General features: G+C 37.2%; 1 protein-coding gene across 6 annotated transcripts in view; it reads right to left on the bottom strand.

Moving 5' to 3' along the window:
- Positions 1 to 16,880, bottom strand: part of Ppt2 (palmitoyl-protein thioesterase 2) — a 60,077-nt gene that overhangs the window by 20,436 nt on the left and 22,761 nt on the right. For 3 of the 6 annotated variants that reach the window (XM_036364914.2, XM_036364921.2, XM_070106647.1), the window contains exon 6: positions 3,552 to 9,356. The exons of 2 other annotated variants lie outside the window; for them this stretch is intronic. In XM_036364914.2, coding sequence (XP_036220807.2) covers positions 9,273 to 9,356 — 84 coding nt within the window. In that variant the 3' untranslated portion in view covers positions 3,552 to 9,272. Of the gene's footprint in view, positions 1 to 3,551; positions 9,357 to 14,055; positions 16,872 to 16,880 lie in introns of those variants that run through there. One more of the 6 variants, XM_036364915.2, reaches the window with a different exon arrangement.

Raw genomic sequence — 16,880 nt, 5'->3', positions numbered from 1 at the left:
TTTAAATTACTTTATATCGTCATTTGTTATACATACATCGTACATACACTATACAAAAATTATTAAAAATAAAAAAATATTGCAACTATAATTTGAGATATAAACTATCCTATCTCTCAAGTTGGATCACGATTCACATTATGTGCAAACACGGTTCAATAGTGCAGGAGTTTATCGCAGTTTATAGTAATTTGTATTAGCAATTAAACAAAATGTCTTACAAAGAAATAATAATTCAAGATTGTAAAGATATGTGACACATGTATGAGTATATTCAAGACAGGACTCTTCGGCTTAGACCAGAGGACGTTGAGCCGCACTAAGGCGCATAACGGCATATAATATTATATTATATCAAATGTATTACCATTTAGAATTTTTAATTACCTAGAGAAAAATAATATTTTATAAAACAAGTAAGGAAGGGCTAAGTTCGGGTGTAAAAGATTTTACACTCTTGCAACTTGCAAGGATCAAAGCTGACTAAATACCTTCAGGTATTGGCAAAACTTTGTATACAAAATATAGCGAAAGAATTCAACTTCATTGTTCGTCGAAATCGTGGATGGATTACAATCAAATTTGATATATTATTAACTTATTTTGAAGGTCATGTACCCAATTAGTTTTATTACTATATTTTACTTCCCGTCAGCGAAAATTATACAAAAGTCATAATCAAATGAGATGTACATATGTGACATAAACTCAACTGAAAAAACTAGGTTTAATACATTGAGTTGATGTGAAAAACGTCAACCAAAAGATCGGAATTCATTACTTATTAGGGATATGAGTTTTAGACCAATGCCAATTATTTTGAGCGCTAAACCATTAATATAATTTTATAACTTTTAAGAAAACTTTTGCACTTAATTTAATCAAAATATCACACATTTCGACCAACATAAACGGTTTAAAGTCAGTTGGAAAGTCGGAAATCGTTATATAAGGTATATCGGAATACAGAGAAATTAAAGGACTGATTGCATCAATTTCTGGCATTGCTGAGGTGTACTTATGAACTTATTTTCAATTATTTCAATTTTATAAATATATAACTCACACACTGACCGACATATTCGGCAAAAGGTTTGTTAGGATAAATATAATGCAATCATTATTTGTAGTATATGGGATTTGGGGTAATTCTTTGACGAAATTCACATATATACAATACATGACGAAATTCATATATATATACATATGTTATTTTAAAAAAAATTTTAAATAAAGTGTAACCAATATTATACGCTCATTTTTTTTTAATATTACGGTGTAAAGCCAACGGAAAGTTTGAAAATAATTTATTAGGTATATGGGAGAAAAGGATAGTATTGATATGATCTAATTTTGGTAATACCACATAATATTGTAACGGATTTCTCGATAAATCGTCTACCTGTAACTCACTCTTGAGTTCGATCACTGGATTGTTAAATAAAAGTCCCAATTTAATGGCTACACACTTATCTTTATTTCTAATTCCAATGACTTAACACTTATTGCTCGTTATTCGAGCTTACAACTTCTTGCTTATGTCTCAATTGTTCTTATCACGACAACACTCTAACTAGAACTGCACAATCCGGCAGCCCTTATATAGTAAATCTGTAACAAAACATTGCTTTTAGAACATTCTGGCCACTACGAATTCGCTAACTACTTTACTACTAGAACATTTTGGCAACTACGAATTCGCTGTCTAGTTGCTTCTGGCAATTTATCGTCGATTCGATTTTGTTCTATCATCCGTGTTCGTCACACTGCCCTCCACCTAAGTCTGATCGTCCCGATTAGACATATTTGTGGTATCAAACGCTGCAAGCCGTTCCAGAAGAACCACCTTCATTTTATTCCTTGGTCTTCCAATGGTCTGTATGCGATACACTACATCATTGAGTCGTTTAATAACCTGGTATGGTCCTTCCCAATTACACTGTAATTTGGGAGATAACCCTTTCTTTCGTTGTGGGTTATATAACAATACCCAATCGCCTTCAATAAAACCTTCAGAGTTTATTGCCTTGTCGTATTTTGCTTTCATCTTATCGCTCATAATTTTGGTGCGCTGTCTTACCATAGCATGTATATCCCTCATCTCGTCTTCTAGGATGCTATTGAATTCCTTAGTATTCCTTCCTCCGTTGGCGTTAATTCCAAATTTTAAATCAATCGGTAGTCGAAGATCATTACCAAAAATTACCCTTGCTGGAGTCTGCCCCGTTGTTTCATGTACAGCAGACCGATAAGCCATCAGGAACAAGGATATATGAGTATCCCAATCTTTTTGATACTTGTCCACAACTTTCCTCAAATGTTCTTCCAAAGTTCGATTGAATCGTTCTACCATGCCATCGGACTGCGGATGTAGTGCAGTTGTACGCGTTTTACGGATTCCCAGTTTCTGGCATATCTCCTGAATTAGAGCTGATTCAAAATTTCTCCCTTGATCAGAATGTAATTCTATTGGAACACCATATCTCGATATCCAATTCTTGATGAATACGTCCGCCACTGTTCCTGCCTCTTGGTTAGGAATTGCGTATACCTCTGGCCATTTGCTGAAATAGTCCATGACTACCAAAACATATTTGTTTCCTAACTTACTGATAGGAAATGGACCAGCTACATCCATGGCAATTCGCTCAAACGGCGCACCCGAATTGTACTGCTTCATCTGACCATGACTCCTGGACCTCGGCCTTTTAGCAGCAATGCACTCGACACAATTGGCGATCCATTCCGTAACTGATTGACGACAACCAACCCAATAAAATCTTTGTTTTAATTTCTCCAAGGTTTTAGTGATACCCATGTGTCCTCCACTTGGACCGTTGTGCAGCTCGTTGAGAACTTCAGGAATTCTTACTTTTGGAATAATCATCAGAGCTCGTGAACTTTGTCCATCTTCGCTTTCCCATACGCGATGCAAGCAACCAGACACTAATTTTAAACTATTCCATTGTGCCCAATAAGCCTTAGCGACTGGGCTTTCTGCAGCTATTTCTTCTCTCGTTGGACGTTTATTCATCTCCAATCCATGTATTACCCTTTTCAAATCTGGATCCTCTTGCTGACATTTCCGTAGCTTCTCCGGATCCCAGTCTGATGTTATAGTCATTAATCGGACATCTAGAATGTCTTCGGGCTGGCTGTAATATGTGATAGAACGCCTCCTACTGCAAATCCACTAGCATCCGTATCCAAAATAAACGTTGATCCTGGGACCGGGTATGCTAACATTGGCGCAGTACTTAATCACTTCTTCAGAGTTTGGAAAGCCACTTCCTGTTCTTGATTCCATTCAAAAACTCTGTTCTTTTTCGTGAGTTCATGGAGGCTACTAGCTACGCTGGCAAAATTTGGAACGAATAGTCGATAATAAGTACACAGTCCAAGGAAACTCCGCAATTCATGTAAATTTTTAGGATTGGGCCAATCTCTGACTGCCTCGATCTTTTCATTAGCTGTGCAAATGCCCACCGTTTTCACTTTGTCCTAAGTAGCTTACTTCCTTTTTGAAAAGGGAACACTTCTTTGGACTCAGCTTCAGACCAGCGCTAGCTATCCGTTGGAAAACCTCTTCCAAGTTCTTAAGGTGTTCATCGAAGCTTTTCCCCAACACGATGATATCGTCGAGGTATACTAAACAGGTCTTCTAGTGTAATCCTTTTAATACCTGGTCCATAAGTCTCTCAAAAGTAGCAGGAGCGTTACATAATCCAAAGGGCATTACGGTAAATTGCCATAGACCATCTCCAACGCTGAAAGCCGTCTTTTCTTTGTCTTCTTCGTTTACCTCCACTTGCCAATAACCACTTTTCAAATCAAGTGTTGAGAACCATTTTGTGCCTGATAACGAGTCCAGTGTGTCATCGATTCTAGGTAGTGGATAACCGTCTTTCTTTGTTACATCATTCAACCTTCTATAGTCCACACAAAATCTCATGTTGCCATCTTTCTTCTTTACAAGTACTACAGGTGAGCTCCACGGACTCTCTGATGGTTCGATTACGCCGCTTTCGCTCATTTCACGTATGGTCTGGCTTACAACTTCACGTTTTGCTAAAGGAACGCTTCGAGGAGCCTGTCGGATTGGTCTTGCATCACCTGTGTTAATGAAATGTTTCACAACTTTGGTTCTTCCTGGTTTGGCATCGTCTTTATCAAATATGGATGAGTATCTGAGAAGAAGTTGTTTAGCCATAATTTGATGGTTTGCCTCTAGTTCCTTGGTCCATTCGTTTATTTCGCTCGATATGTCGTTTTCGTCCATGGAATCTTCCTCAAGACGTATTTCGCAATTTGTCACGGCCTCAATCTCTTGACACTGCCCTAATATAGCTCCTTTGGAGAGTTTGATTGGTAACTTGCACTCATTAAGTACTCCTACTGGAACACGTTTATCTTGTCTTGTCATAGCCAGGGTTTTGCCTATAAGTAAGTTAGGTGTAGATTCTTTTGTGACCTCGACAATGCACCACTTGTTTGGCCCATAGTCTCCATCTATTTCTGCCCAAATAACTGCTTCTGATGTTGGTGGAATCTGTTGGCTCTCTGTTGTTATCACTCGTCTGACGTTGTACTTATTATCGTAACCGAACATAAGTGGCACTTCCATATTTCTATAGGACATAATCCTGTTTTCCATGTCAATTTTGATTCCTTGATTCGCTAGAAAGTCTACTCCAATTATGATTTCGTCAACGATGTCTGCCACTATAAAATTGTGTAACACGGCTGCCTTTCCAATTACGATCTCGCACGTTACCTTTCCGAGAACTAGGGTATCTTCTCCAGTTGCAGTACGCAACTTTGCCCCAGCTAATGGTCTCACTTCCTTCTCAACCAGATCATATTGAAAGGAATCTGCCCGAATTTTCAAAATATATCTCACACATTGACCGATATTTCAGCAAAAAGTCAGCCATAGGCAATGGGGCCCACGTATTAGGTTTTTGGGGGGTTGAACAGTTGCTTGCTCTGATTTACACAATTTTTAGATGCGAGATTTTACTCCTTTAAGGCATTATTTGTCCAAAGTTTTATCCCGATATATTCATATAACTTTGAATTTTACAGTATCCACCGAATAATTGCATTTCAAAAATTGCACAATCTTTGGTTAAATTAGAAGGGGAATCAAATAACCGTTACTCGTTTAACTGAACAATTCGTTCAATTACAGGAATTCCCTTATTGGACAACCTAACCAATTATAAAACAGGCATGTGTGCGCTGGAAGTATTTATTTATCTGTATACTGTAGTGAAAATATCACATAAAATTTAAAATTGGTTTATATGGGAAGTAGGGGTGGTTGTGGTTCGATTTCGCACTAGTATAACAATATCAAAAGAATGTCACATACCGAATTTGGTTTAAATTGGTCGATTAGGTCCGTGGATACATGATTTTACCTAAAGGTGAGCGGTGCCACGCCCTTCGTTCAATCCCATCCTGGGTGTAAAATTTAATTACTCTAACAGGTTTAGTTATTAATTCATCGCACTTTTATGTTCCAGAGCCAAGTTATAACAATTTATAGGTTTTCGATTATTTGCAAGACATATGTGTCCCAAGTTTTATCAAGATATTTAAACTTTCCTCATGTTACAGCTTGCACAGGCAGACAGACATCCGGATTTCAACTCGTCTTCTCATCCTAATTATTTATATATGTGAACAAAATAGCACTCACCCTGATGCGAATCTTTGAAATAAAAGGTGAAGGATACAATTTATTTAATTAAAACTTTATTATTGATTTTATGCAAATAAGGTACGAGAATTTAATTTAAATAAGTGTATTCGCATGTCGATGAGGGGGTACACACAAATACGGGGTGCGCGAAATACTTAGTTGCAATTGCGGTGGCATAGAATTGATGAACGCTTTATCGCTTTCATATCGAAGTCAAGTTAAATTTACGGTAGCGCCCACAATAGCTGAGTAATCGGAATGAGGTGAAAAAGTTGCGGGAACTATCCTTTTTGTTAGCTGGTGGTGTAGAGGCGCTATGTTGTGGTGTGTCGTGTTGTCCTGTATGGTGATGTTTGAGTGGTGTTCTTAGGTGTGGTGTAATAGAGTAGGCCTTTCTCGAGTATAGTGATGTACACATAGCCATAGTCTGCGTTCACCCGGCACTATTTTTTAAGTGAAGTAAAAACACAATGTAAATAGGTAATTCACTTCAAATTTTCCACATGTATTTCTTCTTTATATTTATAAGTTCAAAATGCATAAACAAAAATGTATATTCCAATTTTCATTTTTGTGATGACGGGATTTTAGTGTAAGGAGAAGTAAACATAGGCACCATTAAGTCTGCGTTCAGCTTTAAAATTAGTTACAAAAGTATTAAAAATGATAAAGAAAAATTAAAATAAATATTTTGTTGGATAGCCGCGTTATTTTAAAACCTCGCTCAATCGATTTGGCATTAATCTTTCTAACTTATCTGTTTCCTCAGCTGTAATCTGGGACCTTTACTTGTTATTGTATGCTGACGAATTCTATTGTTCAACAGATCCCATAGATGCTCAATAGGATTGAGGTCAGGTGACTGAGGGGGCGTTTTAATTTGTTAACTGTACCAACAAGATTTTGCTTTTCAAGGGCAGTTCCTGACTTGCGCCACATCAAAATCAGAAATCGTTCTTCCAATAGTTTGCCCAATTTTTCTGAAACGTTCGCCATCTTTCCACAACTTAATGATAGTTTTTCTTTCCGACAGACTTATTTCTTTTCCTTTGGTTTCCATTTTTTTAAATATTATTAAAACGCGTCACGAGCTCTTTAAACGACTAATTATATTAAAACACAATAGAATCTACGCTATGGTGCCTATGTTTACTTGTTCTTACACTAAAATCCCGTTAACACAAAAATTGAAATGGGAATACACATTTTTATACTCTCGCAACCAGTTGCTACAGAGTATAATAGTTTTGTTCACCTAACGGTTGTTTGTATCACCAAAAACTAATTGAGTTAGATATAGGGTTATATATATATAAATGATCAGGATGAAGAGACGAGTTGAAATCCGGGTGACTGTCTGTCCGTCCGTCCGTTTGTCCGTCCGTGCAAGCTGTAACTTGAGTAAAAATTGAGATATCTTTATGAAACTTGGTAGACATGTTTCTTGGTACCGTGAGACGCTTGGTTGAGATGTAATAAAGTGGGCGTGGTCCCGCCTTTAATAGGTTTAATGTGCATATCTCCTAAACCGCTTCTATTGACGGTGTGGAAATAGTTAAAATCGGGTGGCAACTTCGCCCACTCCCCATATAACGATACTGTTAAACACTACTAAAAGCGCGATAAATCAAGCACGAAACACGCCAGAGACTTCAAATTGTATCTCTTGGATGGTATGAGATGACTTTATAGGAACCGCGTTCAAAATTAGACAGTGGGCGTGGCACAGCCCACTTTTAGGTGAAAACCCATATCTTGAGATCTGCTTAACCAATTTCAACAAAATTCGGTACATAACGTTATTTTTATATTTGTATGTTATAGCGCCAAAATTGGCGAAATCGGACTACAACCACGTCTATTTCCCATATAACACCATTTTCAATTCCATCTGATTCTTTCACTTTCCACTATGCATATCAAGCAACAATGATTATATCGGGGTAAAACTTTGCGTGAATAATACGTTTAAAGTATGCCACCTTGTGACCAAAAATTGTCTAAATCGAACCAAAACTGTTCAAGCCCCTAAGTACTAAATATGTGGACCCCAGTGCCAGTGCCTTCTACCGAAAATATCAGCCAATCCACTACACAATACCATTTGACTTTGCGAGAGTATAAAATGTTCGGTTATATCCGAACTTAGCTCTTCCTTACTTGTTATTTTTGCATTTTAAACTTAAGAATATAAAGAAAAAATACATGCAGTAAATTTGAACAGAATTACCTATTTACATTGTGTTTTTACTTCTCTTAAAAAAATGTGTCGGGTGAACGCGAATTTTATTGGCTATTAGGCAATTCACAGCTTCGTCTTATGTCTTATGTCGTATTTCAATAGTCTTAAAAACTACGACACTTGTGAACACCCCTTAATTGTTATATGTCATGAAATGTAATATTTCTACACTTCACCAGCTGGTAGTGAAAAATTATGAATACAAAAATGCCACGGGAAAGTGACAAAAATAAAATTAAAGCTTCTTTATGATGAAACGGCAGCATTTTGGTTCACATTGCAACCACAGAAACAACCAAATATTTTTATATTTCACTTTTCTTCAACTTAACTTACCTGAATATCGTGGCTTCCTTCCATATTATATATTTAAGAAATTGATGAAATTTATTTATTTGATTAATTTTAGACACTTAAATTGCAACAATAAAAAAAAGCAAACAGATACGCTGATAGAATAGCACACTCAAAAAACATACCTCGCCGAGTTGTATTTGTCGTATTTCAATTCTGTATGGGAAGCAACCACAGTGCCGATATGACAGTCATAAAAAAATAAGACAATATGACACCTTGTGAATACCCTATATGTGTATATAGTTAGGGGAGGCTTAACTCATTTATACATCCGAAGTCAACTAGGCGAAAATTTTGCCAAGTATTACACAAAGGTATGTGCTGTTGCAAATGTTGACGCTTTGAAAGATCGTTGTAATCCTTAATCTATTAATTATCTAAGCTTTTAGAGTTCTTCTCTATGTTCGATAGAGATGACTGCTGTAGGTAATAACTCTATTTTGTATTTCGTTGTGTAGCGTTTAAGTTTTTTGTGCCTTTGACTAACATGATGTCTCTGAATTTGTATTTGCAATTGTTATATGTATGCGCATGCGACAAGCAATTTGTAATACTCTTTTTGATCTTATGAAATTATTTCTTTCTTTAATTTTTAATTTTTTAAATTGTCCGCAAGATTTTAGTTTATGTCCTCTTGTGCAAAGTTCACATGACGTATGTTTTTTCTGTTCCGATGTTTTGTAAAAGCTCCTGTTAAATTTGTTGTTGCTACTAGCTTGGGGTCTATTGAAGCTCTATAAAATGTTTCCTTATCATTTGCGGGCACCTCAAGATGGATGCCTGAACTTGCCTTTTGAATTTGCATTTCTGGCCGCTCTACTCTCGGATGTAGAGTAATTGCGTTTATCAGCTTCAATTAATCGAAGATCATAGCTTTTCTAGATTCTGACTCGTCTAAGCAGTTTTCGTACATTGCGTAAACCGATGATTTAAAATTTTGTGATAGATCTGAATCCTCAGTTTCTACTATGGCGTCATCAGTCGCTGGAGTAGTGTCCAAAAATTGTCAAGATTTTTCCTTTGAATTTCTAATTCCGATTCAGAGTTTTTCTTTTCAAAAATAAATATATTCATTTAACGTATGGATAAACAATTTAAATTCTTTTTTGTGATTTTATAATATAATAAAACAACTGATATTTGAACTTTCAATACTTAATAAAGTGAAGCAATGTATTAGCTCTCAATTAATAAATGTTTCTTATCATTTTCAATTGAAAATTAATACTACGAGGCAGACATCATAAAAGATTTCATCACATACATTTAAATTTCGCGTTTTCTTTCATTTTCAGTGTCTTACAATTTTTGTTAGTGATCTTGAACAGTGGCAACAAATCTCTTTGTGAAACTTGAAAACTTCCTGAACTGAACTCAACTGGCCATGTTTAAGAAGTGATATACGCTCTCACTTCCAATGACATGAGAGTTGAGCATTTCTTTATCTCTGGTTGAAGAGATCAATGTGCTTTGTACAGTTGCTTAGGTTTGTATGCAATTCTGCTTGTTTTTGTTTGACAAAGAACAAGGAGTATTGCTAAAACTTTGCCAGTGTGATGATAAATGATATGGCAATGTTGGATTTAAGACGAATCCCCACTTGGCTATAGGCCAGGTAAACTTGCAGTTTCGGCTGTCATCTCGAACAGGTTTATTTCGGATAACCTGGGAGTCATGGTTCCGGAACCGTTGAAGTTTAAAGGTGAGGTTAGAGACCTGTATGTGTAGTTAATAAATAACTTGACCTCTATGCGATCTCTTCTTCAACCCATACGACAGCTAGGTTACATAAAGCCCTTGCTTAGGAGGCAATAAAAGAAAAACAATTGGTCTGGCAGCCTGAAGGCATTTTCACTTATCTATGGAGCTTAATTGTCGATGAACATCTAAAATTGCTAACGACCAATGGCACTATAAAACTCAATGGTGGGAAAGTGGAAAGGTAGAGGAAAAGAACTATCTATAACTAACACTAGACTCAAAACTAAGGGGGTAAAAGAAACTGGACTTCACGGTTGCTAAAGCCACCAAAGCACTGAATGTGTACAAACATTTATTTGGTAAAAAATGGAGCTGCAAACCTTGTATCCTACGACCAATATATAAGTTCGCACTCCACACATTCAAAAAGTATCAGTGGGAAGAACAATTACATCCGTTACAGCTACAGCATCCGTTGCAGCGGCAAACGTAGGTTTAGAGTTAAATGTAATTAATTGTAAGCTTTAGTTCAATTGTAATTAATTGAAACCGGCATTCAATAAAGGAACATAACTCTTAAAAGGGCCCGAAAATCAAACAGTCCGGCTACGCGAGTGCACAAACAAATATAAAATTCTAAAAAAAAAACCTAAAAGGCTGAAATAGAAAGAAAAAGGACGAACCCAAAACGTGTAACACTATAAAATGGGAAGCTGAACACAATTAATGTAAGAAATAATTTAAACGTATATTATTCACAAAAAATTAACTGTTATTGAAAGAAATTAAAGAAAAAATAGTTGCAAGTGATAAAAAATAGTTAGTTACCATTATAAAAAAGAAGAAAAAACCTGATTGTTATAAGAATATTTTAAATCCCTACTATTAGTAGAATTTTACAAAAAAAAAGATACTATTACTATAGAATACAAAAACAAAAAAAAAAGCAATATGCCAGACACTGTTGGAGAACTAATTGAGCAACTGACTCAGATAAGGATAGATTATAGTCAAACCCCGTATCTCCCAAATATTCCTACCCCTAATTCCACGGTAGTAGCCACAATAGTCAGAGAGGTACTTGAACGAATAAACTCATGAATGTAACCTACTTCAACGAAACCGACCACAGCGTTACGCTGAACGCACATAATATAAACTAATTGGACAAAATTCCTGACATGGTGAAATGCCTTAGGGAATTTGCTGGACGACCAGGAGACACCCTTAAATACTTTGTCATATTACACACGATTAGCCATTAAATAGTTGGCGATGTCGACACTGCACGAATCCAGAAGGACTATGACTAATTTATATGGGGACAAAGTCCTGGATACATTCATTAGAGAGTTAAACGGCGATTTACCTCGTCTCCTCAGCATGCGAGAACCGACAACCTTATCTCAAGCCCTACATCTGTGTCAAAAATTACACAACATTACCTGCAGAATGAATCATACGCATAATACGCATAAACCAAATAACTAACCACCACCACGACCTCCTCGACATAATACTTGAAATAATAATAACAGAGTATTTTAACCCGAACTCAATACTCTTATGCTCCTCCCGCCTACCGAGCTCAGCAACCTACCATCCTACGTAATAACTATAATTACATGCAAAATAATCAGGGATTCATACCAAGGTTCAGTAGATATGTGAATAATCCCCATACTCCACTAGGGCTTAGAAATCAATCCAATACTTCCTTTTATACCAGACCGAACTTTCAACCAAACCACCGACCCCGATGGAGGTGGATCAGTCAATACATTCAAGACAAGTTAACTACCGAAATAGACCTGGTGCCTTCCAAGACAATCGACCACCGAAACGTCCGCTTTCAGCACAAATAGCTTACTCTCCAAATAACATACAACGAAATTTCTACACTAACACGAAAGCAACAGATCCAAACGATTATCACGAGGAATCAGATTCGAACGGAATTTGTGACGACGTTTCTCATCATAACAATTATGATACTGCAAAACAACCTGATCTTGATACTATTCCTGTTTTTAGATTAGCACCGTCTTCGCTGCCTTATTACGAATTTAGAACAAGGCCCAGAGACACAGTAGATTTTTTGATTAATTGATACTGGATCTAATAAGAATTACATCCAATCAACTAGGATTAAGAACATAATTTTGAACAAAAAGCCCTTTATGAAAAAAGATCCCGATCACGACGAAAAGCTCACCTACACCACTCTCGGAAAAGGTGAAATTCAGACAACAACCGAAACCTCTTCGTTTACTTCAAACCATACCTGTATCCAATGGCATTAAGAGAAGAAATCGAACGCCAAGTCGAAGATCTTCTTGCTAACGGACTAATAAGGAGATCGAAATGTCCATACAATTTCGCAGTATGGATCGTTAACAAAAAATCAGATGCATCCGGTGGTCATTGACTATCGCAAGCTCAATTCAGTTACGATCCCTGATAAATACCCTATACCTGAGATTAATGAGATGCTCGCAAACCTCGAAAACAATAAACTATTTACTGTCATCGATCTAAAGAGTGGGTTTCATCAGATTCCACTTTGTGAGTCAGACATAAAAAAATTTGCAATTTCCGAAAACAACGGAAAGTATGAGTTTCTCAGATTACCTTACGGTCTCAAAAATGCTCCAGCTACATGCCAAAGAGCACTAGATGACATTTTTCGTCAACATATAGAAGTAAGATGCTATGTTTACAAAAACGAAGCGGAACACTTTAAAAATGTAAAATTAATATTTCAAACTTTAGAGAATGCAAATATGAAAATTCAATTCAATGTTTCAATTCGGATACTCAAAAGGTATAAAAATTAATCCACAAAAAGTAGAAACGGTAGCAAAATTTAAAGTCGGACAAAATCTCAAGGACCTAACATCCTTCCTAGGTATGTCAGGTTACTACAGAACTATTTCAAAATTTGCTAAACAGCACTCCTAAGAGGAGAAGCCGGTCATATTTGCAAACGACAATCAATGAAAATAGAAGTTTAATTTGATAACGAAGCCTTAGAAGCATTCAATAAAATAAAAAAACACTTTTGTATCAAAAAATATAGTCTTAGCACATTCAAATTTCGTAAACGATTTTAAACTAACAACTGAATCCTCCCATTTCGCTTTAGGTGCCGTCCTATCGCAAGATGGCAGACCAATAACTTTCATTTCGAGAATTTTAAGCAACGCTGAAGAGCACTATGCTACCTATGAGAAGAAAATGCTTTCTATTATATGGTCACTTAATTCAGTTAGGAGTTACCTCTACGGTTCCAAATGTTTGAAATATGATCCAAAATATTTATCCTATTCACTTTAATAATATTAAAAGCCGATACACCCAAAAATTATTTGAAGATATTATCAACAAATAATAACAGGAGAACGTCATATTAAAGGAACACCTAAGAGCAGATAGGTATGCGACTGACACATAAACACAAATTCTCGAAGGAAAATATTTTCCAGGTATGTTAAATAAAATAAAACACATTATAGACAACTGCACCGTTTGTAAAGAAAATAAGTACGAGGGATATCCCAACCAACCGAAATTAACAGAAACTCCATTACCAACATATCCAAGGCACACCTGGACTGTGACATATTTTGACAAGAGGAAAAATAATTGTGACAAATTCAGATAAATTTACAAAATACGCGGTATTTACTAAATACCAGAGTAATAAAATAGTTATAGACAATAAACCATCTTTTAATTCAGCCTCATTAAAATTTATGATGTTAGGAATAGAAGTTTACACTACTCCTCCATACAAAAGCCAAGCTACATATTAGACAAATGGAAAGGTTCCACTCCACATTATTTGAAATAATGCGTTGCATAAAATAAAATAGTGGAAAAAGAAATTTTGAGGAACTTTTAGAAAGAGCAGTGTCGGAATATAATCATTCAGTTCATTCCACAACATTAAAGAAGAACTAGAAAGGACAAGACAAAGTAACTCGCAGAAATTAGCTCACAAACAAAACAAGGATATAAAATATCATAAAAAATTAAACAGGAAATAAAGAAGATAGTTAAAGAAGACAGAAATAGTACCGTGTTGACTGAAAAAGGACAAATAATTCACAAAAGTATAATACGTAACTAAATAAATACTGACATTATTTTCCAGACAATTACTACCGCTATGCCTGACGGAAGTACAAAACTACTGTCAAAGCCCTGTCAAATCCGAGGAGACATGATGATCGGGTTGAAATTCAATTCGATGGCCATGCTTCCTCGGACCCGAAGAAGTGCGCGAGCTATTTTAGCCGGCAGTTTACACTGCACCTTTCGACTGACAAGGTTAAACGATGCGGTACATGACGGCTGCGCAAAATGCCAAAAGACTGCAGACCACTTACTTTCACCGATGGGGAGGTTCAGAGTGCCATCACAAAGGCCAAATCGGCCAAATCCATTGGTCCTGACGGAATAAGCATGCTGATGCTAAAACATCTAGGCTCGACGGGAGTAAACTACCTCACCAAGGTCCTCAACTTGTCGATGGCCACTCTTCAAATACCCGATGTGTGGAAAGTTGGAAGAGTGGTCCCTGTCTCTCCCTACCTGGGAAACCCGCCAACAAAGGGGAGTCTTATCGCCCGATAACTCGCCTTTCCCCGGTAGTGAAGACACTTAAGGTCTTGTTACTCCCGACGTTCACTCACCACCTTAGCCTAGCAGAACACCTTAGTCTAGCAAAGCGAGAGGACGATCCTCGTAGCGTTAGACTTGTCGAAAGCCTTCGACACAGTCAACCACACAACGCTACTTTAGGACATCGAACAATCTACGCTCGCTCCAGGGCTGAAGCGGTGGATCATGAACTACCTGAGCGGTCGGTATTCATCCGTACTGTTTCGAGGTCAAAAGTCCAAACTCAGGAAAATTAAACAGGGGGTTCCGCAGGGCGGTGTCCTCTCCCCGCTTCTGTTTAATTTCTATATTTCAAAACTCCCCAGCCACCAGCGGGAGTTTCAATGACCTCGTACGCTGATGACTGTACGATATTGACGTCGGGCAATGGAATCGATGGCATGTGTTCAAAAGTAAACGGCTACCTCTCCGATCTTTCTCGCTTCTTTCGTGCAAGGAACCTAACACTTTCCCCAACCAAATCCACAGCGACCATCTTCACAAATTGGACGAAGGAGTAAGACTGGACCTGAACATTTCAGTCGATGGCACAAAAATTCCGACAGTAAATAACCCTAAAATTTTAGGCGTCACTTTGGACAGTCTGTGCTCTTTCACTCCTCATACGACCGCGATAACTGCCAAAGTACAGAGCCGCAACAAAATCCTCAAGTCGCTTGCCGGCAGCTCATGGGGAAATGACAAAGAAACGTTGTTGGCAACATACAAGGCAATCGGCCGGCCGGTCCTTAATTATGCAGCCGCAATGTGGTCGCCTGGATGCAGTGACACGCAGAAGAAGAAGCTTCAGACTTGTCAGAACACTGCACTCCGGACTATCACGGGATGCCTCTTGATGTCTCCAATCGAACACCTACATAGTGAGGCCCGTATGCTTCCGGTTAAGGAACATAACCACCTCCTCTCCAAGCAGTTTCTGCTGGGATGTTTTCGTAGAAACCACCCCTGCAGTCGCCTGCTTGTAGTGGAGCCGCCTCCTAGAAACATCAAGAGGTCCTTCCTTGACTACGTCGACGACATTAGACAGTACGCCGACCAGACTTCGGACGCAACTAACTTCAGACAGGCACTGACCGCCATTCACAGTGGAGCCATTAACACCTTCACCGACTCCCTCTCAGTGAATGGCGTAATACGTGTCAAACCACCACCCATTGCAGACACAGAGCTCGAGTTGCCTCGCGAATCTAGAGTGACCCTCGCGCAACTTCGTTCTGGATACTGTAGCAGGTTAAACTCCTACCTATCCAGAATAGACCCTGACATACCAAACACATGTCCTGCATGCAATGAGTTTCCGCATGACACTAACCACGTCTTTGCATGCCCAACAAACCCCACTCATCTAACACCCCTCTCCCTATGGTCCGACCCCGTCGAAACAGCTCGTTTCCTGGGCCTTCCGTTAGATGACATCGACGACAACGAATCTAGAATTTATCACCCAAACGGGGATTAGGTAACCGTTACAACAACAACAACATAACTCCATCCATTGCATGTATTGCACTTAACAGAGGTGGAGTTTGGATGGAACAACAACAATGGAAGTACAAATACTCAATTATTCAAACGCATAACTCATAACAGTAGAAAAAGGAACAGCTAGACTACAAACAGGAACATTTAAAATTATGCACGAAATTGACATAGGAAGATACATGGAAACTCTTGACCATATACTTGAAGAAGCGACTATTGAAACCGAACAAATCCGCATAAACTACCCCTTCATATTTCACCTAAAAACACAAATAAAAACTCAACTAGATAATTTAAAAGTAAAAACAAAAATAAAAAGATCAATACATTTTATGAAGAACGCGTGGTAATGGATTGCTCAAAGTCCAGACTATGAAGACTACGAAATAATTTCAAGTAAAATATTAATATATATAAATAATAATAATAATCAGGTACAAATTAATAAACTCAAAATAGATAAAATTAGTGAAATAACAAATATTACAAATAATATAATTAAAAGTATACAAAATGACAAATATATAGAAATAGATTCATTCTTACAGTCAAAATACAATTTGAAAATGATCAAATTGGGCAGAGCTAATATAATAAATGCATTTATCTTGTCGAATGAAGAAATAGATATTGCTAGAAAAATAATAGACAAAGATGATATTCCATATATAAATTTAGATTAAACTCTCGAATTTTCTGAAATAA

Source organism: Bactrocera oleae, chromosome 3, assembly GCF_042242935.1.
Source record: "Bactrocera oleae isolate idBacOlea1 chromosome 3, idBacOlea1, whole genome shotgun sequence".
NCBI lineage: Eukaryota > Metazoa > Arthropoda > Insecta > Diptera > Tephritidae > Bactrocera > Bactrocera oleae.
The sequence above is the reverse complement of the archived record's forward strand: the minus strand, read 5'-3'. Positions and strand labels throughout refer to the sequence as shown.